Source organism: Coffea eugenioides, chromosome 2, assembly GCF_003713205.1.
Source record: "Coffea eugenioides isolate CCC68of chromosome 2, Ceug_1.0, whole genome shotgun sequence".
NCBI lineage: Eukaryota > Viridiplantae > Streptophyta > Magnoliopsida > Gentianales > Rubiaceae > Coffea > Coffea eugenioides.
Window position 1 is genome coordinate 17,079,190 of NC_040036.1, and position 27,314 is coordinate 17,106,503.

Here is a 27,314-nt window from a genome sequence, read left to right on the forward strand (position 1 = left end):
CCGCACCTCCAAGGGAATATAAACACAAAAGGAAAGATATAAAGCTGTAATAACAGCCATAATTGGGCCGATTTTGGTTGAGAAGTTCTATTGAAGGAAAAATGCAAGAAAATCAATTTCAGTATTGCTGATATGGTTGGTGGTCAAGTCGAGCATTGTTATTATTATTATTTGAGCTCATTAATCCACTTGATCAACAGAAAATGGAAATAGCCAACTACTACAAGACAATAACCCAGCTAAGAACTGGAATTGGAGCAGGAAAGATTCATTTGTGTGAACTTTTAATGCTGTACTCGGAATTAATCCAAAGCCAGCTTATATATTACACAGCATGTGAACTATAGCACGGGGACTACCCACTGAAGCAGACCAGCACACACTCCCCGAGAGCCAGGGGGCATCCACTGTTTATCTTGTGAATCCGTCCCACTCCCATACCCATCATCTCTTTGTCAAGTTTCCAGCAGCTACTCCTTCACTGCTGGTTTAGCTATCAGTTTCTTGCAGGACATCAACTGGAATCCAACCAGTTTGTTTCTTTTTTCCAATAATATGCCCAATTCTTCCCCAAACAATGCATCCTCATTTCTGGGGAAAGAGAAAACATGGGAGACCATGGGACGGCCTTCCTCCATCTGCCTCTTTCTGATCTTGGGCCTATTTTCTGGCCTTTCCCTCGCTTCTGCTTTTGGTTACGTGATGCTTCTCTCCTCCTTATCTTATCTCATACTGCTGCCTTTTCCTAGGTTTTTACGTTTAGTTGTGTACCACTTAGTATGTTTTAATTATCTCTTTATCTGCTGACTTGCAGACGGGCCACCTTATGATTCCTCGGCATACACGGAGGTGAGGCGACTCTCAATCTGACTCTCCTAATTCCATTCAGCTTTTGCATTTATTGAATGTCTGATTTGTTGCTTAATTGCGATTTGGTAGCTGGAAATTCTTCTTTTAAACAAATTTAACACATTCATGGAGGGCATCTGATTCATTTTTTTAGTTACTGGTACCAACATCTTGCTAGCCAACAGTGTCCGCGTATATATATATATTTTTCCCTCAAAAGAAGAGGGAAGTTAGCAACAAGTTTGTAATTTACATTTCATTATTTATTTAACGTTCTGAATAGTACTAACTGGGAAGTAAACTATTACGGCTTCAATAACAAACAAGTACTTCTGCTACTTGAAACTTTCAGAAAGCCAATAACAAGTTAAATGGAATGTTTTATGTTCCAAAGTTCAATCCGACTGACAAAAAAGGCTGCAACTAAGAATGTTTGGTAGAGGAGGGAGCATCAGTTCTTGCAGTATTTGGCTAGTAGTTTGTTACCTTGAACAGTTTGGATTGCAAGAGAAAGAAAACGCTCTAATGGTGGGTGTCATTGTGGAACAGTGTAAGCCGCATGCGGAGGAGCCACTTTACAATGGAGGGATCCTGGAGGATCAACAGCCAGAGTACACATGGGTCATAGGGGCCAAGGGGAATCCAGTTTATTCCCCTGCCTTTCGACTGCAAAACCTCGCCCAGGACACCTTTTATTGTTTTTCCAGTTGATTTCCTCACTCAATTTTTTTTTCTTTTCTAATCAGATTTTGTTCTCTGCTGTCACTTTTTTGACCTCACAACATCTTTGCCTTTCCCTTGCAGCTTGGGTCAAGATAAACGATGCCGGCTCAGTACTCATAAGGGCCACCCTGGTTACAGAGACAACGACCCAAAATTGTACCGGGACTGTTGTTGCCGAGCGTGGATGCTGGTCATTTCTCAAGGGCGGATTCGTATTGACCGCTCCGTCCAGTTCTTCAATACTATATTTGCAGGTATTTTGTCGCCATTTAACGATGTGTATGACAGAAATGAACCTACACGTGTGGAGTTGCCTAGTCCTAGAAACTAAGCGAGGTCATAAGCTTTCTTCTTTCTCTCTGCAGGCTTCAGAGGGCAGAGATATCAGTATGGTGCTTTCCAGCTATTCCTTGCAGCCATTCACCGAGGAGCAGTGGAGATTAAATCAGCAGTACAAAATTAACAAGGTAATTGAAATACACGCAACTCGCACCAATTTGGAGGCGGAGGAGCACAAAACCTGGACTATGCCCTTCCAACTCGTTATTTCCCAATAATCTGGAGCTCGACATGCATTTTCTGCTCCTGATGTATAGGCATATTCTGATGGAATATGTTAGCCCCGGCCGGAATCAGCCATGTTTTTTAACGTATCTAATTTTCTAGGCAAGGAAGCGAGCAGTCACTATTCATGTTTCCAGCAAAGATGGCGTTGAACTGGAAGGTGCAGAAATAACAGTAACACAAGTAGCAAAAGATTTCCCATTTGGTTCAGCGATAGCAAAGACCATCATCGGGAATTTGCGATACCAGGTCTGAAATCAGTCACTGAAGCCCCATATATAGTAGCTTAGCCGCAATGCAAATGTTTACTATGACTTGAGCCAACATGCTGACGGCGTTTGCATTTTTCAACGGATTGACTTATTTCATGCCAGAAGCAGAGCTCAATGTTAACCAGAGTCTTTCTCTATGGTTTCAGAGTTGGTTCAAAGAGCGGTTTAACGCAGCAGTTTTTGAAAATGAGCTCAAGTGGTATGCAACAGAGCCTAAACAAGGGCAGATCAACTACACGACACCTGATCAAATGCTGGAGTTGCTACGAGCCAACCAAATCATTGTTCGAGGCCACAACATATTCTGGGAGGACCCCAAGTACACACCAGAATGGGTTCTCAACCTGACAGATTCCATGCTGCAGTCAGCTGTAAACTCCAGAATAAAGAGCCTCATGGAGAAATACAAAGAAGAATTTATCCACTGGGATGTGAGCAATGAAATGCTTCATTTTGATTTCTACGAGCAAAGGCTTGGACGAAATGCCACCTTAAGCTTCTTTGAGACAGCGCATAAATCAGACCCCTTAGCAACATTGTTTCTGAACGAATTTAACGTGGTTGAGACTTGTGATGACGTTAATTCCACAGTAGACACCTATATCTCAAGGTTAAGAGAACTCAGGCTAGGCGGAGCAACAATGGATGGAATCGGCCTTGAGGGTCACTTTACAGTACCTAATCTTCCTCTAATGAGAGCCATTCTCGATAAACTTGCTACGCTAGGACTTCCAATTTGGCTAACAGAAGTTGATATTAGCAAAACTCTTACTAAGGAAACACAAGTGAGTATCTCTCTCTCTTATAGTCATTCTGCCTCTGAAGATTCAACGAATTTAATCAGCGCCGCCCCTAATGTAATTCAATTCACCTGGTTAACTTTTTTTTACTCCTTTACCAAAACACAATGAATTAGATCTTTACACTTCACCATAAAAAAAATTTTTTTTTGGTGAACAGGGTCTTTACCTAGAAGAAGTTTTGCGAGAAGGCTTCTCCCATCCGTCTGTGAAAGGAATAATGATGTGGACAGCACTTCATCCATATGGCTGTTACCAAATGTGCCTTACTGATAATGAATTTCATAACCTTCCTGCGGGAGATGTGGTTGACAAGCTCCTTAGAGAGTGGCAAACAGGGACGTTAGAGGGCCATACCGATGGGCAGGGTTCGTTCAGCTTTCATGGCTTTCTGGGTGAATACAAGGTAACTGCCAAATATGGTGACAAGAGCGTCAACTCAAGCTTCTCGCTCAGCCAAGGAGATGAGACTCGACACTTTAATATCCAAATATAACTCTGGAATACCACTCTGCACTAGTGTAGTGACCAATACTTTGGCGCTAATTTTTTTGGCAAAAGCTTCATGTGTATGCAATCGCGCAATTACAAAACAATACGCCAACACTTCAATTAAGCACACATATATATATATATATATATATATATATATATAGCGTCTTTCTCTTGTCCTTGAAATACTATGAGCTGTGATCTAAACTGTCAGGGGACAACTCAATCAGGATTAGGGTGTTAAAAACATTAGTGTGATTCAACCAGAGAATTAGAAAATAAAGAAAATGCCAAATGAGTATGAGCGAGCGTGTTTTATTTTTATTTTTTCCTTTTCTTTTCTTTTCTCAGTTAGAAGGGATGGACCCTTGAAATGCCAATAACAGCTCAGCTATTCTAGTTCAGGATCTGGCCTGGTTTACTGCAGAAATGGGCCTATCTTAGACACAGCCGTTTTTCGACCCAGAAAAAACTACTAAGATTCAACATTCAACAGAATTGAGTGGGTGAAAAATTGGATCGCACCGCGGCTTTTCGCAACATTCCTCTTGGTTTGGTGTTCCGTGAACGAAGTGTCGGCCGAACATGCGTTTTTATTATTTGGGGCACAGTTGTTAAAATGGTGGATGAACGAAGTGTCGGATGAACTATGAGCCAACCATAAATAATGGAGTATGTTGTGTTGCATTTTTAATCGAATCTTGCGATTTCAAGAACTTACCTATGATCCAATAAGTGGCCGACGATACATCCTTCCTTCTATGGCATATATTACTTACAATTGTTGTAGTGGTAGTAGAACCTTGTTTTGTCTTTGCCTTGAGGATATATGATTCTTCTTGTCTTACTCCTTCATTTCTTCTCAATCCTTTCCTTTGGTCTTGCAGATTCTCCGTTCCACACTCCTTAAAAATTTGATTCCTAAACCGCAGCAATTGCATCATCCGCGTAAAAACTTTTCCTATTCTTTTCAAGTTTTTTTTTTTTTCTCTTTTGAATTGTATTGTGTAGGGATCTTTGCTAAACTTCATTCAGACATTAAAAAGAAAACAAAGTTGAGACGGTAAGGTAATCTGTCATTGTGCATAGTTGTGGAAAGCAAGTATAGCTGAAAAAGTAAGTAGAAAGACGTCGAAGGGCAAGGCTCTAAGCTTAAGCCAGTGGCCAGCTGCAACATACGTACGTACGTAGAGTAGAATTTTCATATTTCTATCAGCACACTCAAATCCAGACAGAGGTGCGGTCCTAAACTCGACCACAACAAACCCAATATGTATGTGAATAGATAGATATTCAACCCAAACCTTGTCAATTACCTAACCATTTAAGTAGGTTGAAAGTTTAAAAAAAGAATCCAAGAAACAATAGCATCAGGATTTCTGCCTGAGACGCATGTTCGTTCTTGCATGACATTGATTTGTTACTAGTATTTGATATTTGAGTAAATATTAATTATTGTGGGAGCTCCTTGCAGAAACCATAGTATAGGCCAGTTCAGAATCGAATTAATTGGGTGGAGAGATTTCTATGCATTTTCAGCTTGTAGTGGACAGTATGGACGATCGCTTGTTAGCCTCTTTCTTGGTGGTAACCCTGCTTATTGGCTCTTCATTTTCTGTTGCTTATGGTGCCAGCTCTCTCTCTCGCTTTTCTTTTTCTTCTTTTTTGGCGTATGTTTTTCAACGTTATTTTGTGTTCTCTTTTTTTTTTCTTTTTCCCCTAAACTTCTCGCTTGGCTGCAGATGGACCTGTCTATGACTATTCTGCCTACACTGCAGTAAGTGAATCAAAATGTTATATTGCAATGTTTACTTTTAAAGAATTGTTATTGTTTTTGTAGTGATCATTCTCAAACATCAATTCACTACTGCGCCATTTGCACTCAAAAACTTCTTCTGCTTCCCCCCCGGCCCCCTTTTCTTCACAAGTGCAAATCAGCACCAGAAGATCCCCTATACAATGGTGGGATTATAAAGGATCGAGTTCATGGTAGAAGGCATCACAAGCTCAGCTTGTCTGGAAGTCGAGATAATTCCCCTGCAGCATTCGTCTTCTACAATCTCCCCGGCAACACCTTCTATTCCTTCTCCAGTTGAGTGCAATATTTATTCCGCTACCTACACGTTTTCCATGAACTAGTAAATTTCAACACAAACTACCAACTGGTGTAAAAACGACGAGAAACAACCAGCGCCGAGGTTATGCTACGTTTCGGTGATACTTCGCGCCTTGGTTGCCAAGTACATCAAATTTATGAACCCAAAAAAAAAAAAAAATCCCTGAACAAGAATTTTTTTCCTGGAGTAACGGGACATTATTCAATGAAGTAACAATAGTTTCGCGGAACAGAATTAATGGTGGTGCAAGGCTGATTGGGACTTCAATCGTAACTGTGTCAATGCGTTTGTACCCTTAGTTTGGATGTTTTTGTACTTGTAAGAACTTAATGTTGAACAAGTCCAGAGCATACATAATTGGTATACGCTAAAAAAACAGGTTGGCTAAAGGTAGAAGATGTAGATTCATCCTCCATACAGGCAAGCGTGACAACAGACAAAACGACGTATCAATGCGCGGGGACTGTAATCGCAAGGCAAGACTGCTGGTCATTTCTCAAAGGTGGCTTTGTACTCGACTCAACTTCGAATTCTACTTTTCTGTTTCTTCAGGTAGGTTACTCCCACTAAAATCATCCCCACAATACTTCGATTAAAATCATTGCCACCATATGTCAATTTATTAATCGTACATGAAATTAAGCCCCGGATCTTTTTGTCAAATTCTTTTCTCCCGCGTGGCAGGATGCAGATGGGGGAGATGTCAATATAAGCATAGCGAGCGCTTCTCTGCAGCCTTTCACTCAGGAGCAATGGAGGATAAACCAAGAATATAGTATCAATACTGTACTTAAATCGTTCTGCATCTTCTTCTTCTTTTTTTTTTAATATATATCAATAATTGCGCGCCTCTTTCCACTCCCGTAGCATCTGTAGCAACATTCTGATTTCAATTACCAAAAATGCTCCAGAAAAGAAAACGTGCCGCCATGATACACGTAGCAGATGTCCATGGACGGAGGTTGGAAGGAGCACTAGTTGAGGTGGAGCAAATTTCAAGAGAGTTTCCTTTCGGATCTGCAATTGCCAGCACTATCCTTGGAAATTTGCCATACCAGGTTTGGTCTGTTAGACTAGTGTTACTCGAGTTTGAAAGAAAGTCTTTGTTCATGGAGAAACAAGGAGCCAACCAAAGAAAACAAATTGTTTCAGAACTGGTTTGTGGAGCGGTTCAATGCTGCAGTATTCGAAAACGAACTCAAGTGGTACGCAACAGAACCTCAGCAAGGAATTGTCAACTACACAGTGCCAGATCAGATGTTGGAATTTGCTCGTGCCAACCAAATCATGGTCAGAGGTCATAACATATTCTGGGAGAACCCCAAGTATTCACCTTCGTGGGTTCTCAATCTCACCGGACCAGAGCTGAAGGTGGCTGTCAACTCACGCATACAAAGTTTAATGTCTCAATACAAGAGTGAGTTCATACACTGGGATGTGAGCAATGAAATGCTTCATTTCGACTTCTACGAGCAAAAACTCGGTCCGGATGCCAGTCTGCAATTTTTTGAAACATCCCATCAAGCAGACCCTTTAGCCACCTTGTTTATGAATGACTATAATGTGGTGGAGACTTGTTTTGACATGAACTCCACCGTGGATGCCTACATATCGAGGTTGAGAGAACTCGAGAGAGCCGGAGTTTCAATGGACGGAATTGGCCTAGAAAGTCACTTCACCATTCCAAACCCTCCACTAATGAGGGCAATACTGGATAAATTGGCAACACTAAACCTTCCAATTTGGCTTACAGAGGTAGACATCAGCAATACACTCGATGAACAAACTCAGGTCTGATACCTTTTCGGTTGAATCATTATTAGTTACTTACACAATTTTAGAATCTCTGTAGCTAATAATCTGATCCTGAACTCCTTTTTCGGTTCTTTGTTCATCAGGCTAGGTATCTTGAAGCGGTTCTGAGAGAGGGCTTCTCACATCCTTCTGTAAATGGCATTATGCTCTGGACAGCATTACATCCTAATGGGTGTTATCAAATGTGCTTAACGGACAACAATTTTCGCAACCTCCCAGCCGGGGATGTTGTTGACAATCTCCTCAAAGAATGGCAAACTGGGGCGGTCGAGGGTCAAACAGATGATCATGGTTCATTTAGTTTCTACGGATTCTTTGGTGAATACAAGGTAACTGTTTGCTACGGCAACAGAACAGTCACCTCAACATTCTCCCTTTGTCAAGGTGATGAAACGAGACATCTAAACATTCAGCTGTAAATCTTAGTAACATCAACCAATTACTAGAATGGACTTCATAACTTCCTGTAACTAAATTACAAAAAAAATCCGGCTATGAGGCCTGATGTAGCTAGGTATGCTTTTTTCTCCATTAGAAAAATGGACTTTACCTGCTAAAATTAAAAATTCCAACTCGCAGCACCCCAGCCGTCAACCTCGGGCAGGAATTGATTAGAACGTTTTCCTGGTATGAACGGAATATGATATAGGAGCCGCGATGCAGCTTATAGAGCACAATACCACATCTTTTCATGCAAACATAATCTGATATTGCCAAAGATTATTGCAGTACTTTTTAAAGGTTAGACAAGGGAGTGGATTCTTCTGAATACATGGCATATCTGCAGGAAAAGGCAGCAGGCAGGCAGCCTCTTTTTCCCTCCCAGATCTAATTTAATCTCTCATCAATTTATTCGGCCAGCAATAACTTTATGAGCCACTTAGAATTCAGTTTGGGATTAGTTAGAAAATTATCAAATAAAGTCCACTACATGCTCCTTCCCTCACCTTTTTTCTAAAGCCGGAGAGGAAAGAGGATGAGGCACGGCCCACGGGACAAGATAATCCCACTTTTTGACTTTATTCCATTCTAATTCAAAGACCAGATGACTAATGAAACCGTATTGGGCCAAAGGGATGATGACGACCTTTGAAATGCAACAACCCGTTTCATACATCATCCCAAATGCGCGCAGCTGCTTACCATATATATGGTGAACATCCCCATTTACCATTGCTGAGCCGCAGAGGACACGGTTCTGTTGGTAATGGATGCATTTACCATAGCAGACAAAAACACTTGTCATAGCCATGCTTGCAATTCCCGCAAAGCGTGCCTTTATCACTCCCTCTTTGCATTAGTTCCCCAAAACCATACTTTCTGCGCATTAGTTCCCCAAGTATTATTGCCAAACTATTCCCGTTCCTCAAAGTAAAAACATTTTCGCAAAAAATCTCTTCAAAGCAGCCCACTAAACAGCAACCCTACAAACGAGCATACTTCAGCTCTTGCAAACTTGATACCAACAAAACTTTTAGAAATGGAACAAAGTTAATAAAATTAGAAAGGAAAAGAACATTACGTATGCACATTTAAAGGGAAATACATAGAGACTACTCCTAGAAAAAGGACTAACAATGTGCAAAACCCCATCTCATTTCCGGCCAACCAAGCCCTGCTGCTGGTCCGTTTTCAGTGAATCAAAATTATGTATGAATGGGAGACCAAAACCCAGAAAAGCAAGACACAATAATAATTTCTTCCTACAACTGCAGAAAGCAGAGGCTGAGTGCAGCGACGGCGAATAATAGCCCGGAGTGCAAAACAGATGCAGCAAGTGTCCTGGTTGAGCCCCCCATGGCCAGACCAGCCAAATACGAACCATCTGCCAGCATAGCCTGAGAACCTGTATCCGACTCCGAGCCAGAGTCAATAACCATTGAACCTGACCCGGTTTGTGACCCCATATTACCTGATTCTGACATTGACCCATCACCACCATTTGTCGTCGATGTCGTTGTCGTTGGTGTAGGATCTTTCGAGGATTTCTGACTGCACAGTTCACAGGGGATAGATAATCAGTATGATGCATTAACCATGGACTACACCAATCACATTTACTAACTTCTGCAGTACAAGTAACCACCCAGTTCAGATCATTTGGCGAAACATTTATTACCCCATCAACTTGCTAAATTGCACTGAGAGCCATTCATCAACGATGATATAGGATGAAAGAAAGAGTAAATGCACACTACATCACAAAAAATATCACTCTGCTAAGCTAAATTTGCATAGATGTTTATGGAGTTACGGGGAGTAAAACTTGTAGGCTAAAAGGTAAGGATACTTTCATTTTACCCTCATATTAGGAAGAACAGGGAGAATGGGACATCATTTTATCTTGCACCAGAATTCCCATGAAAGAAAAGAAAAGGAGAAATTAGAAAATACTCTTAATGCTACCTTTATAATTCCATCCTTTTTTTTACACTACAGAAAAATATAACAAGTCTCAATTAAATACCAGCCCCAAAACAAAACTAACAATGAGAAAGGAAATGTGTAAACTTACCTGGGCATAGAGGGGCAAAACGTGACCGTATAATCAGCACCGCTGCAGGTGAAAGTACTAGTTGGGTCATCATAAGCGTAGCTGTAGGATCTCGGGCAAGCCGACTTGAACACTTGCGAGTAAACCGACGGCTTACACGACGACGGTGAGTTGTACTCGCCGCTGCAGCAGTACTCTGGACTCCCAAAGGCCTCACAGGCGCTTTTACAAGCATTTCCATCCCCCACCCGCAACTCAGCCGGGCAGATCCTGTTCAGATCCGTCACGCAACCCGTCGAAGCGCACATTCCCGACCCGCCCGTCCCTTCAACTATCATGGCCACATTGTAGCCGTCCACGAGGCTGACGTCATAGAAGTCCTGGCCGCCAGTCCCCAAGGAGAACTCAGCCAGCGTCGCCGGTGGGGCAGCTCCTGCGCCGTTGCATTCCACCTGGCCAGACCCGCAGTCGCCGGTGGCGCATGAACCCGACCCGGATCCATCGAAGTTGCAGCCCGTTCTTCCCCAGAATCGGCCGGACCAGCCGGTCGGAGCGATGAAGGAGCGCGAAGCGTCGCTTGGGAGCTCGAACCCGGTGCTGTCGAGACTTGGGCTGCCGGCATTTGCTAAAACCCCTGGCCAGACTGTGTACTCACATTTGTTCACAAATGTGAATGTAGTACCGCGAACGCCTGAAAAAAGAAACGTGACTAAGAGAATGCGGAGCAAAGAAAGCCCAAATCCAAAATCTTTAGCTTACCACCTAGTGATTATTCCAAAGCAATAATTAAAAGAAAAGATTAGCGAAAACGAAATCTATGGCCTATACATTTAATGTAGTTGGTGAAAACGTGCTGATATTTTGGGAGTAAAGAAATGTTTTGCTTACCTGTGAAAAGGGTGAGGAAAGCTAGGGAGAAGACGAGAATGGGGGAGGTGGAAGCAGGGAATGAGGGGAGATCCATGTGGGTGGGTTGCTCGAATAGTATAGTATGTGGTTATTGTTTCTTTTTTGGGTTGTATCTTTTCGTTTGCTGTTGGTCTTTTCTGTTTGGGAGGAATCAATGGGGAATGAGTTGGTGAAGAAAGGTGGAAGAAGAAAAGTTTTTAGTCTTGGGGTAATGTGAAATGGGGTGGGGGTTATGCGTTCGTTTTGGTGTTAGATAGACGGTGAAAAAGGCGAAGCAGGTACAGATACTGGCAATGAGAGGGGTGGGGAGGGAGAAAGAGAAAAGGACGAGGCGAGTTGGCACTTTGGAGTGTCCTCTTGACTGATGCAGGGCTCTGTTTTGTTAACAGAAACAAGAGCAAAGCCCTGCTTCAGCTTGAATGCTGCTGTTGTAGCAGAGGGGTAGTACTGGAAACGGGACTGTGGGAGAAAGAATAGTGAACTTAAGAATTATGGATGCTATTTCTATGCCATTGTACTACTACAAGTTTTTCTCTTTTTCTTTTACGTCTATTAGTCCAAAAAAAAAAGGGGGAGAGGCACTGGTGCCAAGGGGGAAGGTTATGGCCATCAGCAGCTGCAAAAGGATAAAATGCACACTCCCATAGAGTGTCAAGGGTAAAAGAACACTGTATTATTATTGTTGCATTCACAAGTCGGATAGTAATTTGTATGGGATCGATTCAAAAGCGTAGATATGGTAATTAATTGAGCGCATTATTGTTAAAATATGGCATGATGATGATGATGATATGATGATGGCAGAGGCCGTGGTGACGTGGTTTGAGTTGGTGTTTGTTCTGTAGCTTGTGGCCGGACTCGGGGCAGGGACGGTTGCACCTGGCAAGTTTTATCATTATCAACTGCGCGTAACTTTCTTTGTACATCGTGTAACTTTTTTTTCACAGGATGTATTTTCACAACAGATAGTGGTGGGCCCCACACACAGCGCGGAATCGAGTTACAACTTGTTATTTCAGCCGCACAAATTTTTAAGGGGAAATCTGGGCCGTTAACCGTCCCTGCCCCATTTCCCTTGTGGCCTTATTTGCTTTTTTTTTCAAGTTTGTTTCTAATAAAATTTTTAATAATTTTAACTATAATAATCTCAAAAATTTAAAAAATTTAAAATTTTATATATTTCAAAAAAATTTAAAATATTATATATTTCAAAAAGATTTTTTACAACTCCTATAATAAGTTACCGTAAAATTTTAGATAAAAACGCCGAAAAATTTACTTATCAAACGCCAGTTCTCGGCACGAAGTAGTGAATTAGAGCAAAAACTTGGGTAAATCCGGTCTACGGTCCAACCTGTAGACCGAGTGACCCATAATGTGCCGCGTCCTCTTTTTATTTTCAAGTTCTTTCGCCCCCTGAAAAATCTACCAATGACAGGATCCTTCAAGCTTTTTCTCTGCATATCCTGACCTCAAACCTCCCAGTTACCGCTACCATTATGATTTCCTCCATCCCACCTAACTTCACCGCTCTCTTCTCTTATGTGTTACCGCCGGCACCTCCTGCAATTCTCCCAGTTTGAAAACTTCTCCTTCCTCTCCACGAGATTCTCTTGCCCTTCAGTCTTTTTGAGACAAAATCTACCTCTTTATTTGTTTCATCATCTCCTCTGCCCAATCTTTGAGTTTGAGTATATAAGACACTAAGACTTACAGTAGTGTCTCTTTAGTAGATCTGCAAATCAAACGAAAGACAGGACTCATGAATTTTCTTCCTTTCTTCTTCTCCCAAGATTTTCTCTGCCTCAAGTTTGGCTGGCTCCTTTCTCATGTGATTTTGTTGATATAAATTTGTTTGTTTGAGAATGAGTTCCACCTTTCAACTGATTACTTTGGCATGCATAAACGTGATTCAAAAGGCATCTCTATATATTTTACTACACCACTCAGTTGGGGTGTTACCGTCGAGAGACAAAAGGGAAGAAAAGCAAGGCACTGCGATTGAAGAAGCTCGGGAAGAGATCCTGAGTCGGCGTCGTTTTAAAACAGTAAAGCTTCGAAGGAGCAAATTTCTGATTTCTCAGTACTTCATTTGTATTGATGGCGTGGCACATTGTAGGTCACTCGGTCTACGGATGGGCTAGTAGACCGGATTTATCCAAGTTTTTGCCGTGAAGTAGCGGAGCAGTCTATGAATTACGAATTTTGGGACGAGGGCCTGGACAGGCAGTTGACGGCCTAAAAAATTTGTGCAGTTCTAATTACGTCTTGTAATTTGATTTTTATATCGCGTGGGATTCACAAAAATATTATTTTATTATTATTTGTTATTATTTTATTATTACACTTTATATAAATGATGTTACATCATGTATAAATGTTGTTACACTTTCTGACAATCACTCCAGTCCTGCGTCCCGAATTTTGACCCCCTTTGGACTTTTCGGACCTAGTGTACCGTGCCCATATGAGACTCTTCGAAACAAGACACTGGTGCAAAAAATTCGTTTGACCTAGCATCCCCATTTCTTCGATTTCCCAAGCTGTCTCATAGATTTGTGTATAGTGTATACACACACACAATGTACAGTCCACTGGGAACCAACTACTCTCCGGTAGTTGGCCAAGAAATCTCATAACTTCCTTTAGGTGTAGAGGTTAAGGAATCCCTTAATATGCATGCTAATTTAAAATTTTCTAAAAATTTCATCAATGAGTGTAAAAGGCTTATCTTGCACTCGTCTGATCTGGTCTGATAGACTCAATTTGACCGTATCGGGCCATTTTTCTCCACAAGTGATCTTCACGTTAATTGATCCCCATAACGAACCTTATCAGGACTACTGCTAGGACATCAAATCGCAATTTCAATCATGAAAAGCCAATAACAAAAGGAAAAAAAATTCAAACAAGATTTTATTTATGGTGTCACCTCTATCCCTTAAGCTAAACCACCAGAATATAAAGACTCCTAGTCATCGAAGTGTGTGTATATATATATATATATATTGCAGGTGGCGTTGGTGTGGTGGTGAGGCTGTAATGGCTACACGGATCACTGGAGCTCATAATGCTGAACATGTGAAATGCTTGGCATTTTCTCCGTGCTTTGGACTTTACAAGAGACTTTGGAATCACACATTTCTTGTTGAGAGGATATTTGTCATTGATAAGTAACTTAATTCATGGCATATGATGCTGCGTTTGATTTTGTCAAAGTTAGTTATGTGAGGAGGACCAACAATGCTCCTGCCCGCATCATGTCAAAAATGTCGTTGTCTCTTGAGAGAAGTAGAGTATGGTTTGTGAACTTCCAAGATCGTTGTTAGTGATGCTGCTCTTGAAGATTTGACATGAATGGAGGTTTTCTTTTATGCTTCACAAAAAAAGAAAAAAGAAAAAAAGTGTATGCATTACCCGTAAGCAATCCAAAATGAGTGTATTGTAGACTCATTACTCAGCATGCACCTGATCACCCAATCATAAGCATCGCTGCCTACTTCGATTACTAATGAATAAGGTGGAACAAAGTATAATAAAGGAAAATGAGGAAATGCTGTGACCAGCGCAAAGATTATGATTAAAGTGAAAAACAAAAGTTGGTACAATTATTAGTTTGTATTTGTCCCAAATCTTTGATTAGTAAGTACTCTAAACAGCCAAGAGTTTTTTTTTAAAAAAAAAAAAAAAAAAAAGGAATCTGCGAAGGAAGATGGTCGCCCATCTCCATTTATAGTTTTATACCCTGTCTCTATCTCCGAAACATAAATATTATTTATATTTAAATAAAAAAAAAAAAAAAAGGAAACCGGTTAACTAGCAGAGTCATGTGGCGATTGCGAAATTTGGAGCTTCTTGGCATGTAGTGACGAGAAAAACAGTTACTATTTTATTCTACAGAATTTTCTTTATGATTTTTTTTTTCTAGTATGGACCAATTTACTAATCTATGGCATCTTAAAGAAGCAGCGAAAGTAGTCAAGATTCTCAAGTCATAAGGAATCGGCGTGAAGAGAAAACTTGAAAAAGTCTGCGTCCAAAAGACAATTTTGCATATTGCATGCGCTGGTCTTCACTAGTGATTTTTTCGAGATCATACTAGTGAAACGGCAAATACTAGAGCGTTTCTTTTCTTTTTACAAAGGGATGCACATTACAAAGTATAGGGACCAATTTATTTGGAAAGAAATTATTTGTCAAAAAATTATTTACTTACGTTATAAACACATTTTTTATTATCTAATATATATCACATCATAAAAAGTATTACACTAATTATTTTAAATAATATCCTATTCAAGAATGACTCTCAAAAGGTTGTGAACTACTAAATCATGGTGAATTTTGATTGTACAAAAAAAAAAATTAATGTCAAAAGGTTTGGGCTGAAACATACTCTATTATGAGACAAAAGCAACATTACTTATCATGCATTGAGTTGATCGTTACTGTCATTTATCTCCAAACTGCAGAATCCTAGTAAGTATTAGGAGTTTAGGTAATTTCTAAGCTAAACTTTTTTATTTTACTGGATACGCAACACCTTTAAGGGTCCGTTTGTTTCGGGTGAAAATGTTTTCCAGGAAAATATTTTCCTAATTTCCCGTGTTTGGTTACACAAAAGTTACTGAAAACATTTTCCTATGTAAAATATTTTCACTCATCTTATGGAAAACAACTTTCCTTCCAAACTTACTGAAATTGTTTTCCGAAATGCATGCATCCCGCCTGTAGTATGTTCCAAACTTACTGAAAACATCTTGTAGTATGTTTTTTTTTTTTTTAGTGTAAACAGGAGGACTCGAACCAAGACCTCTTCCTTACACTCCCTCCCCGTACCACCCAACCCAACCCAACCCAACCCTCCCCCTAGTATATTCAAAATAAAAAAAAAAATCTCATCCTGCTCATCCTATGCTAGTAATTAATTATGTATAATAGGGACATTCTTTTCTAGAGAAACTTTCAGCAGTGATAGTGCAAGATATATGTCACAATAAGCATTGCATGTGATTGATATTTGACACTAAATGGCCATCAATTTGTTTATTACTTAAGGAGATATTTTTTATTCATATATACATTTCTCCAAGATTTTTTAAAGTTAAACAATGAGATAAATTTTCTTATTTTGCATGGGAAGAAGTATGTAGTTATAATGTGTAGAAAGTAAGATAGAGATAAAAGTGAAAATATTTCAAAAGTTAAACAAACCCCAGAAAAATGAAGTAAGAAAATATTTTCAATAAGCTAACCAAACACCTGAAAATGATGAAAGGGAAATGATTTTCATAGAAAATTACTTCCACGGAAAATATTTTCCCAAGGAAAACATTTTACTTCCAACCAAACAGACCCTAAGTCTCTCTTTTTTTTCCCAATTCAATAGCTCTAAGGTGCAAACTTGGAAAAGAAGATTGCGCATTTGAGGCAAATACGTGAATCAAACGGATAAATGTGGCATAAAGACAAGTGCGTGTGCACAGCTATATTAAAACATAGCAAAAGCCGCTTCGTGGAACTGGAAACGAATCCCTCGTCACTGAAACATAAAATGTGGTATCAAACATTTATCATTAATAAAAATAAATAAATTTGAAGTATGTTTTTTATGGACACAAAGAAGAAAATATTGCTAATGTTACATATACCAGCAATTACTTTATGCCCCAATAATACTCTTAATAACCCAATTTAAAATTTTACTTATGTTACAGAAATTTTTTTTGGGGTGAAATTTCAACGACCTTATTATTATTATTATTATTATTATTATTATTGGTCATTCAGCACCGTTACCCCTACTTCTACTCTTACATTATTTCTATCCTTACTGAGATCTATTGTAAGGGTGGTCCAACTAGGTCAAAGAAATTGATGGGGCTGAAGAATCATTAAACTACGCACTTGTATGAATTTGAAAAAATCACATCCGTAACAAAGTGATAAAAGGTAAATTTTGAATTATTAACCTCTGACCCTACAAAGATTTATTTGTAGTGACTAACAATTCAAGGGGCTCTTGGTTTCAAGGACCTTCTGTTTGATTTATTACAAAGTAAAATAGAAAAAGAAAGGGACAATTGCATAAATCTTTTGACAGTTGCACTCACCTCCCTTGAGATTTGGAAAATAATACTAATCTCCTCTAACATGAATTTGGGGCATGTAGTTGACATAAGATAGGATAAATTTACTTCTATACTTTAAGAGTTTAAGGTTGTTAGTAAATAAATTTGGGACAAAAAAATTAAGGCAATAAACAAGTTTAAGATAACTAATTAAATAAGATTAACAGTTATTTTTTGTTTTATTAGACACTGTAAGTGCACTTACAAAATGATGCCATTTTGATGCTCCAATATGGTGTCATTTTGTGATTGATAACACTTGAGAGGATAATGCAAATAATATATTTTATACATAGAAGAGAAGCAGTAGCAAGAAAATATAGGAGAAAGAAACATCCAGATAAGACTTCATAAAAGAATAAGTTTTGGTGGTTTTGGTTGAGTTTATTTTATCTTATGCATTCATGAAACAAAAGGAGAAAAAAAGCAGAAATCAATGTAAACTTTGAAGATTTTTCTGTTAAAAATCTGAAACAATCAAAAGATGATAGATAAGCAATCATTTATTATCTCAACTTAATACACAAACTTGTGGTTTTAGTTATAGTATGATGAAATTATTGTGTTGATCATGAGAGAACATAAATCGTGTATGAAATATAGTAAATAGTGTGAGATCGATATACTATAAAGTATGGCAATAAGAAACTCTCTTATACTGATCAAATGTAAAATTTCTTACTTGATCAAAAGTCTCTTTATATGCTTTAGAAACTCATATTTCTGAACATATGTTTTTTATTTCTTTCAAATTTTACTGCTACCCTTGTTCTCTTCACACATATATTTTCTAAGTTTCACTAATTGTTTACATCTCTTAATGTTTTTCATTTTTTTACTAATACTATCTCACAAGAGATAAAAAAAAGGGTACAAATAGAACAAAATTATTACCTCACTTTCCAAAAGACTTTTTTAATGACACTTTCTCTAACATGGATTGAAGTTGTTATCAAAATCTTAAATTCAGGAGAGGTTAGTGCTATTTTTCAAATCTCAAAAGAAAGTGGGTTATCAGGGGAGGTTTCTGCAATTATCGCAAAAAAGAAATTCACAACATCAACGTAGATGATCCGACATGGGACCACGACGATCCAAGAAATGCCACGCCATCGGAATTCCGCCGCGTGGAAGTATGGGGGCTCATGGTATGGGGGTTGATCTGATCAGGGTATTGCATAGGGAAAATCGTTCAAAACATCCATCACATTTTACAAAATGACTTTTTGCGTCCCTCACTTTTAAAAGTATATTTTTACATCTCTTACAAATTCACATTGGTTAAATTTGGTCCCTATCTAGGTTTCCGACTAGTTTTTAATCGAAATCCACCATGTGCCTCGCTTGAAATCATTTTTAAGGGTAAAATTGTCAAATCAAAGTTTACATAATCCGATCCATAGTCTCTCACATTTCACAAAATGAATTATTTCGTCCCTCATATTTTAAAAAATAAATTTTTTCATCCCTTATTAATCATGTGTACGAATAACTTTTTTTTTAAAATTAATATATATCTATTTGATTTCACCTAAACAATATGAATAGTATTCTCTATTTAATTTCACCTGAACATTTCATCTGAACGTACTGTTCAAGTGAAATTAAAATAGATATATACAGGGATTTAAAAAAAATTGTTAGTTTTTTACTCATGTTCATTCCTTTTACTCAAAAATTGAAAACAAAGAAGATATTTAATTCTAAACATTATCAAGTATTTATATCGAATTAAATTTGGATAGAAAAAATAAACAAAGGAAAAGTATGACCAAATGAAGTAAGTGATTGACACTTTTAAATTTTAAAATAATCATAAGGTAAGAAATTCAACTATTAATCTTAAAGGTAGTGAGTAAAAATTTCAAATTTAAATTACAATTTGTTAGCATGACTATAAAATTCGAATTAACATTGATTAATTAGATGGTCTTATTATGCAACTTAATAAATGAATTATTACCAAAATAGAAAAGGTTACAAATATTAAATAAATTTACATGGTGAAATCAAATATAAATATATGGGTTTAAAAAAAATTATTAGATTTAAACTCATGTATATATCTATTGAATAACATATGCACAACTACAATTAGTCTGTTTAAGTGAAATAAAATAGAGATATATTACATACTATTCATATTGTTTAGGTGAAATCAAATAAATATATACATGAATTTAAAAAAAAAATTATTTGTGTACATGGTCAATAAGAGATGAAAAAATTCATTTTGTGAAATGTGAGGGATGAAAAATTTATTTTGTGAAATGTAAGGGATTATAGATGGATTATGTAAATTTTGATTTGATAATTTTACCCCTAAAAAATAATCACATGCAAGGCACGTGATGAATTCCGACAAAAAATTAGTCGGAAACCTAGGTAGGGACCAAATTTGACCAATATGAATTTGTAAGGAATGTAAAATTACACTTTTAAAAGTGAGGGACGAAAAAAGTCATTTTACAAAATGTGAGGGACGTTTTGAACGATTTTCCCTATTGTATAATATAAATTGCATTAGCTCAGTTGATATAATTTAGGGCAAAAAGTCCCAATGGCCCTCAAACTATTACCCGGATGAAGTTTTGGCCCCCAAACAATTAAAAGTAAAGTTTTGACCCTCTATCTATCTAAAGTACAAATTGTTAGACCTTCTGTCAAATTCATCAGTTATTACCGACGGAATCTATGACCACGTGAGAAGCATGTCGAAATACGAAGGGCATTTTTGTCCATAAAGAGCTGTCATCCACTTGGTGAAATGGAGCGAAAAATGATTTTGACCAAACTGTTTACTTTCTCCACTATCTCTCCCTCTGTCTGCCATTAACGGTTCTTGCTGCAACTTTTCAACTACGAGCACTGCTACCAACACCGTGGAAGTAGACATTGAAGCGAAATTGAGTGGAAAATAAGGAAGCCAGACTATACTTTGATCCATTTCTTGTTTACGGTAAGTGGTCTGACCCTATTTTTGTTCCATTTTCGTCTGAGCAGTGATGGTTTTTATATAACAGAGGAACAAAGCGTGTCAATAACGTTTAAAAAGATGGTATTAGTCAAATTTTCAGTTTGTCGGGAAGATTGGTGGTCCTATATGTTTGTTGGTATCTTTTACTATAGAAATTTATATTCGCTTCAGTGGTCCTACATTATTTTTTTATTTTACCCATTGGCCATGTCCGACAAAAAGGGGCTACTGAAATAGTAGTTTATTGGCCTAAGACAACTATTTTGACTCATAATTTGTGAGATAATTTATTCTTCTTATTTTAAATATTGTATTGACCTGAGGCTAAAATTGTTGCAGAGGCTGATTCTGAATGGTTTACTATATGTTTGCATCATGGGGGGAGAATTAATTGGGGACAATATGTGGGGTATGTTGATGGAGATGTAGATGACATAGATCTTTGCAGCGCTGAGAAAATGTCCATTCTTGAACTGAATAAGATGGTGGAAAAATTAGGACATCGTAGAGCTGCTATACTGTATTACTATGTTGAACCAAATAAAGATCTATCCAATGGTTTAATAGAGTTATGCACTGATGAGGATATTAACAAATTTTCAGAACGGGCTTACAAGTTTAAGGTGATGGAGGTATTTTGTAACCACCTGACACCTGAAGAAATTGAAAAATTTAGGTCTCCTTTGATTGTTAAACCAGTAGAAAAAAAATGTTGTGGTGTTGTGATTGAGGAGTTGGATGAGCAGGGAAGAATAATAGGGAAACCATGTTCTGAAAAAGGTTTTAGAATGGATCTGTTATTTGAGGAAAATACTAGTACAAAAGACAATCGAGATGTGTTACAGAACTCAGGTTTACAGCAGAAACAAATTGGGTCATCAGAATAGCCTCATAGTGCTAGACATGGACAGAGCATCCAGCAGCTTGCTAGTGCACTAGATCTAGAAGGGAGAGCTACTACCTCTGCTTCAACAGACCAGCATCAAGGCACATTCGAACGAGGTGCTGCCTCTGCTTCTACTATCCAGCATGAGCAAGCTAGTGAACTAGATCTAGAACGAGGTATTGCCTCTGCTTCAACAGACCAGCAATAAGGCAGATTCGAAGCTTCTACTATCCAGCATCCTGTTGACCATCATAGTAGTGAACAACCTATTGCAGAGGAAGGAGTCATAGAAAATGTTGAAGAATCAGAATCAGAGCATGACTCTGACAGATTTAGCACTGGTGACTACTGTGGCGATGAGGCACTACTGGATGGTTTGATACCAGAGACAACAAGGGGTGGAACTTCAGAGCAGCAGTTTGATGAGCCACTAACACATGAGGTGTAGCCTGATTCACAGCAAAATAATGAAGCAACATGCACATTCTCTTCACAACAACATGATGCACAGCAGCCACAACAGAAAAAAAACAGGTTAGGAGAAGGAAAAATGTACAAGCACAGCAACAACAAGCTCGAAATGAACCAGAAGCTTCTGATACATTGGATAAAGATGTAATCCCAGACCACCTTAGCAGTGATGGTGGCTCATCAGAAGAAGAAGAAGAAGATGGTGACCAATTCCAAAGAAGGTACAATTTTTGTGTGGAGAAATTCAAGATTGATACCAGATTTGAGTTGGGTATGAAATTTGGTTCAAGAGCCCAGTTTAAGGCAGCTGTTCAAGAATATGGTATCAAAATGGGAAGGCCAGTATACACCAAGAGGAATGAGAGTAAAAGGGTGAGAGCCAAGTGCAAGGCCCCATGCCAATGGTTTGTGTTTGCCTCAATTGAAAAAGTACTTGGGAGTACTGATTTGGTAGTTAAAAGCATGAATGACAAGTATGAAAATTGCAATCACGCCTGGAAAAATAAAAACCTGAAATCTAAGTGGTTGTCTGATAGGTACATGGAGAGGATTAAGTCGAACTCTCGAATCTCAGTTAGGGAGATCCGGTAAACTGTGAATGAGGAGTACCAAGCTCAAATTTCCAGATGGATAGCAGCCAAAGCAAGGAAACTGGCACTTGAAATGATAAAGGGATCAGCTAAACAACAGTATAAGAGAATTTGGGAATATTGTGCTGAGATAAAAAAGACACATGAGGGCAGCACAATGGAGGTGATATTTACTCCATTTAGAGGGTCTGGGGGCAACCTAAAATTTATGAGACTCTACTGCTGTTTAGGGCCATTGAAAAAAGGATTTAAGGATGATTTGAGGCCATTGATAGCATTGGATGGGTGCCATTTGAAGGGGACTTATAGAGGGCAATTATTGACTGCCATTGCAGCTGACCCTAATAATGGGTGGTGGCCCATTGCCTGGGCAGTTGTAGAGAGAGAAGCTACGGAGCAGTGGGCGTGGTTCTTGAAATTCCTCAGTGATGATTTGGAAATTGAAATTCAATTTCATTATACCTTTATTTCTGACCAACAAAAGGTATACACATATACACTTTACAATAATGTGAACATGTGTATGTATGTGTATGTATATACATAGTAACCTTCCTTGATATTTTGTTTCTTCCTTTACAGGGGTTGGATAGAGCATTCGCTGAAGTTCTTCCAAATTGTGAGCATAGGTATTGTGTCCAACAATGTATCGAAACTTGTCAAGAAGGAACATCGAGGTTTGCCTCTTAAGGATAGGCTGTGGAATATTGCCAACAGCACAACAGAGGAACTCTACAATAAAGCAATGGCAGAACATAAAGATTTTGATCACGAGGCATATCAGTGGGTAAAAAATGCTCCAGCTCCTCGGCATTGGTGCAAGACTTTCTTTCCGACTCACACAAAGAGTGACATGCTGGTCAACAACTTGTGTGAGTCTTTTAATGCACATATTCTTGAGGCTAGAGACCAGCCAATTATAACAATGCTGGAAATGATCAGGGAGTACTTTATGGATAGGATCCGGAAGAGAAAATTAGCAATGGAAAGATATGATAACCCAACTGGACCTCTAATCAACGAAATTATTGAAAATAGGGTAAAAATTGCAAGTCAGTGGATGCCTATTTGGAATGCAGTGCATGGCTACCAAGTGAAAGGACCAAGAGGGGCCCAATTTGCTGTAGATATGGAGAAAAAGAACTGCAGTTGCAGGTTATGGGAGGTTAGTCGCATTCCATGTTGTCACGCCATTGCTGCCATTCTTTTGAGAAATGAAGACCCACGACAGTATTTGAATGTTTGTTATAGTAGGGGGTTATTCTTGAAGCTTTATGAAAATGTGTTACAACCAATTAATGGTGAGGATCATTGGCCCCCATCAGCAATGCCTGAATTGGAGCCCCCGGTATCAATAACTCAACCTGGAAGGCCTAGAAAGGCTAGGAGAAGGTACACAACTGAAGGCAAGAATCACGGTAGAAGACTAAGAAGAAGGATCATTATTCATTGTCGAAAATGTGGGGAGGCTGGTCATAATGCAGCAACATGCAAGCAGCCAACCAATGAACAAGGGCAGCAAGACACTTCAACTGAACCTGTGACGCAGCAATCAAATGCAAGAAGGAGGAGACAAACAGTAAGTACAACCAACAACGTTCACTTTTAATTTTCCCTGTTTAGCAGCTAACATGGTTCATGAAACTTTGGAGGTTATGCAGTCAGAGATACCACAGCAACAGTAGGTTGATGAAGCTGCGCATGAGCAACCACAACAGCAACCAGGCCAGCAACAACCACATGAAGTCCATGATCATGAACCTGGGCACCACCAACCACAACAACAGCAACAAACATCTACCCCAGGCCTGAGTGAAAAACTTGTCCACCAACTCGTAGCATGAAAAACTTCAACTCGGAAACCACTCACTGATGCAGAAAAAGGAGCCATAAATGCTAACTATGCATATTTGGGTAAGGAGCCACCGTACACAGTTGGTTCTTGGAGAGGAAAGTGGAGTGGAAGAGGTAGAGGGAGAGGAGGACAAACCACAAAAGATAAGGGACGGGGAAGAGCTAATTAAAAAGGAGCAACAGTCAAGAACTGATTGAAGAGGGACCTCTAATCACATTTTTTGCCAACTGTTTTTTGTCTTACAATCTTGAATCTCGTTGGATGTTAGTGGATGAATTCCAATCAACTTTTGTTAGTGCTGATTACGTTTTGTATTCTGGCTATATTTTTGTAGACCATTGACATCAGCATTGGTTATGTAGGGTCAGTATAATATGATGGTCTTTATATTTGCTTACTCCACTTTTGCAAATGTTCATGTCTTTGTCTGGTTAGTATATCTAGTTAATGGAATTGTGCTGCGTCTTCACATTGAGGGCCACTGGGACTCAATTGATCTTCACTTTGTCATTCCTTTCAAGCAGGGCAGTTCTTTTACAAGTGAAACAACATTACAGAGTATTTCAATAAACAAGTGAAACAACAAAGCCTTGCAAATATAGTCTGATTTTTTCCCAGCAAAGCATGCCTGATTTTTCATTCAACAAATCAAAACTTAGATTTCATTGCACATCTACCGATACAGTCATTACAGAGTACAGAAACAATAACGTGCACCCACTTCATTCATCTTCATACTGCTCCTTCTATTTGCCTAAAAACTGTGAGATTTTCATTTTTTTTGCCCCAACTAACTAAGATTATAGTTGTAAGCATCCATGTTAACAAAAACAATCTCACCAGACACTTGTTCACCCACTTTTTGCTACGGATTTCTTTTTCTAGTTCTTTCACTTTGACCTTCAACTTTGCGACTTTCCTTTCTTGTCTTCTTACTTCTTCTTCATACGCATCTTTTTGCTGTTCAGCTACATTAATTCTTTTCAGAAGCCCAGGTATGATCTCCGTTGACCGGCTGCACATCTCCTTGTCAATCCACTGCCAAAATCTGCAACCACCATCCGCGCACACCGCAAATCTCCGTCTAGGATTTCTTGAGGTCCACGAAGTTATGACTCTCGACATTTTCTCACACCTGCACAATGGGAAATCCGGATTGTTGGTTTCTCGCATGCTTCCAGTTCAGCAACTTCTTTGGCTGCAATTGAGTTTTTCTTTGTTCAAGTTTAGGAAGAAGTCCCATTTCACCAAGTGGATGACAGCTCTTTATGGACAAAAATGCCCTTCATATTTCGGCGTGCTTCTCACGTGGTCGTAGATTCCGTCGGTAATAACTGATGAATTTGACAGAAGGTCTAACAATTTGTACTTTGGATAGATCGAGGGCCAAAAATTTACTTTTAATTGTTTGGGGGCCAAAACTTCATCCGGGTAATAGTTTGAGGGCCACTGGGACTTTTTGCCCTTATAGTATCCTCTTGCATGTATTTGGATTTGAATTGTCACCGTGTGGTAAAATATCAATGAGTTCATCACTCGTTTCATTAAGGATGTGGCCTCTTCTAAATTTAATAATCATTGTCCCATTTTTGCTTCTTTTTAGTTTCTTTAAGAGATTTTTCGTCTCCTTATGTGCTAAGTTGTGGTGTTGTCAAGACACATACAACCTTCATCATTTTTTTGTCAACATACGAAGTTTCCTTCATCCCCATATTCACGATGTTGGCTTCCAACTCTTTCAAAGAACAGGAGTTCTTCAAATATAGTCTTAAAGATTGTTGGAAAATAGAAATAAAGGGAACTTTTTAAATATGTATGCCGGTAGAAGAAAATTATAACCAAGTTGTGTATTATGTACACTTTCCTTAAAGCTATATTTGTCCCTTATCTAGTCAATAAATGGAGAAATATCCTTGAGGATAAATTAGAGTGATAATGCTTAAAAGAAACTTACACCTGTTTCTTAAACCTTAGAACAAAAAATCAGTGCACTTTTACAATATAAACTAAGTATAAGACAATAATTTTCTGCAGCAAGATCTTTCAACACTCAAAAGTTACACTCCAGAATTCCGGATGAATTTGTTCCTTAAGTGCTTAATCTTCAAATGAACTTTCCAGCCATGTTGTCTAAGAGATGCTAAAAATTTAGATTAGTTCTATACAATGAGTTCTTACCTGCTAATACTTTCCTTCCAAAATTCTTGTATACTATGTAGTCACAACTTAAAAAAAAAAAAAGACAAGGGACAAAAGAAGAGCTCACAAAAATCATTAACATCAATGCCAATGGCTTCACTGACATTAACTATCCAGGAAACCTCACTATATTTTCAAAATATGCACTCACTTAGTGTTGGAAACTTTTCAAAATTTGTATGATGTACATACATGTAATTAATATATATTCATTAATGTTTTTGGTACATATATAGTATTGTGAATGTTTCTAAAATATACATTCATTTATGAATGTATTCATGTATATGGGAATTCTTGAATGAAAGGATAGATTCATGTTTTGATCTAAGGATCATGAGATGCATGAATTAAAGTGCACAATACTTTGAATCTATTCATACAAGTATTTAATGAGTTCTTTTGTTTTTCAAACAGTTTTCCTATATAAAGAGGTCAAGTAGAGAGTGGTTTGCTGCAAAAAATCACTTTCCTACTACTGTGTACTCTCTCAAAGCACTCCTTAGTTCACAAAGGGTTTGTCTTACTTTGTGCAAGAGTTTAAGACAAACAAATTTTATCTTATCCTAAAGGATATTTGTCCAAGGTTATTGCACTTTATACCGGACAAATAAAGCATAAAGGAAAGTGATTTCTATCACAATTTGAAGCCAATTTCTTGTCACAATATTTGTCAATTCTTTGCAATTTACCCAACAATCTTTAGGCTTTATTTAATACTCTACAATGGCTGGTACCCTGAAAGATTTGACATCCAACATTGTCAAACTCGAGAGGTTTGATGGAGGAAATTTCATTCGTTGGCAAAAACGTGTTCGTTTCCTTCTCACTGCACTCAAAGTGGTCTATGTTTTGACCACACCAAAACCATTGATCAATCCCGATGAAGAAACTCTTGAAGACATTCGAAAACGTCAGAAATGAGAGAACGACGATGAAATATGTCGTGGTCACATTCTCAATACCATGAGTGACAGCCTGTTTGATGTCTACCATTCAATTATTACTGCCAAGGAACTTTGGGATCATTTGGAGTCCAAATACATGCAAGAAAATGCTACAAGTAAGAAATTTCTTGTCTCAACTTTTAATAATTATAAAATGGTAGATAGTAAGTCTGTTATGGAGCAATTTAGTGAGATTGAAAGGCTTCTTAATCACTTCACACAA

General features: G+C 38.4%; 3 protein-coding genes across 3 annotated transcripts; 2 read left to right on the forward strand and 1 right to left on the reverse strand.

Annotated features, from left to right (window-relative positions):
• Positions 1-381: 381 nt before the first annotated feature.
• LOC113762921 (endo-1,4-beta-xylanase 5-like) lies at positions 382-3,820 on the forward strand. The gene is made up of 8 exons (XM_027306560.1): positions 382-694; positions 815-849; positions 1,399-1,555; positions 1,654-1,826; positions 1,938-2,039; positions 2,239-2,385; positions 2,555-3,193; positions 3,369-3,820. The coding sequence occupies exons 1-8, from the start codon at positions 556-558 to the stop codon at positions 3,702-3,704; spliced, it is 1,728 nt and encodes a 575-aa protein (XP_027162361.1). The 5' UTR covers positions 382-555; the 3' UTR covers positions 3,705-3,820.
• Positions 3,821-5,151: 1,331 nt separating this feature from the next.
• On the forward strand, positions 5,152-8,091 carry LOC113758198 (endo-1,4-beta-xylanase 5-like; the record flags this gene model as incomplete). Its single annotated transcript, XM_027301154.1, has 8 exons — positions 5,152-5,287; positions 5,443-5,477; positions 5,629-5,767; positions 6,191-6,369; positions 6,502-6,603; positions 6,729-6,875; positions 6,970-7,608; positions 7,716-8,091. Coding segments are annotated over 8 exons (1,713 nt in total), but the record flags the coding sequence as incomplete, so codon positions are not given.
• Positions 8,092-9,057: 966 nt separating this feature from the next.
• Positions 9,058-11,502, reverse strand: LOC113763559 (thaumatin-like protein 1). Its single transcript, XM_027307394.1, has 3 exons — positions 11,015-11,502; positions 10,148-10,817; positions 9,058-9,624 (listed from the first exon to the last, which is right to left on the reverse strand). The coding sequence occupies exons 1-3, from the start codon at positions 11,088-11,090 to the stop codon at positions 9,336-9,338; spliced, it is 1,035 nt and encodes a 344-aa protein (XP_027163195.1). The 5' UTR covers positions 11,091-11,502; the 3' UTR covers positions 9,058-9,335.
• Positions 11,503-27,314: the final 15,812 nt, after the last annotated feature.

Bases quoted from the DNA above. Each gene is read 5' to 3' on its own strand.
- LOC113762921 (XM_027306560.1), top strand. From the start codon at position 556: ATGCCCAATTCTTCCCCAAACAATGCATCCTCATTTCTGGGGAAAGAG. The intron at 695-814 runs GTTACGTGATGC...GCTGACTTGCAG, and splicing joins TTCCCTCGCTTCTGCTTTTG to ACGGGCCACCTTATGATTCC. The intron at 3,194-3,368 runs GTGAGTATCTCT...TTTGGTGAACAG, and splicing joins CTCTTACTAAGGAAACACAA to GGTCTTTACCTAGAAGAAGT.
- LOC113763559 (XM_027307394.1), bottom strand. From the start codon at position 11,090: ATGGATCTCCCCTCATTCCCTGCTTCCACCTCCCCCATTCTCGTCTTC. The intron at 10,818-11,014 runs GTAAGCAAAACA...TTCTTTTTTCAG, and splicing joins TTTCCTCACCCTTTTCACAG to GCGTTCGCGGTACTACATTC. The intron at 9,625-10,147 runs GTAAGTTTACAC...TGAACTGTGCAG, and splicing joins TTTTGCCCCTCTATGCCCAG to TCAGAAATCCTCGAAAGATC.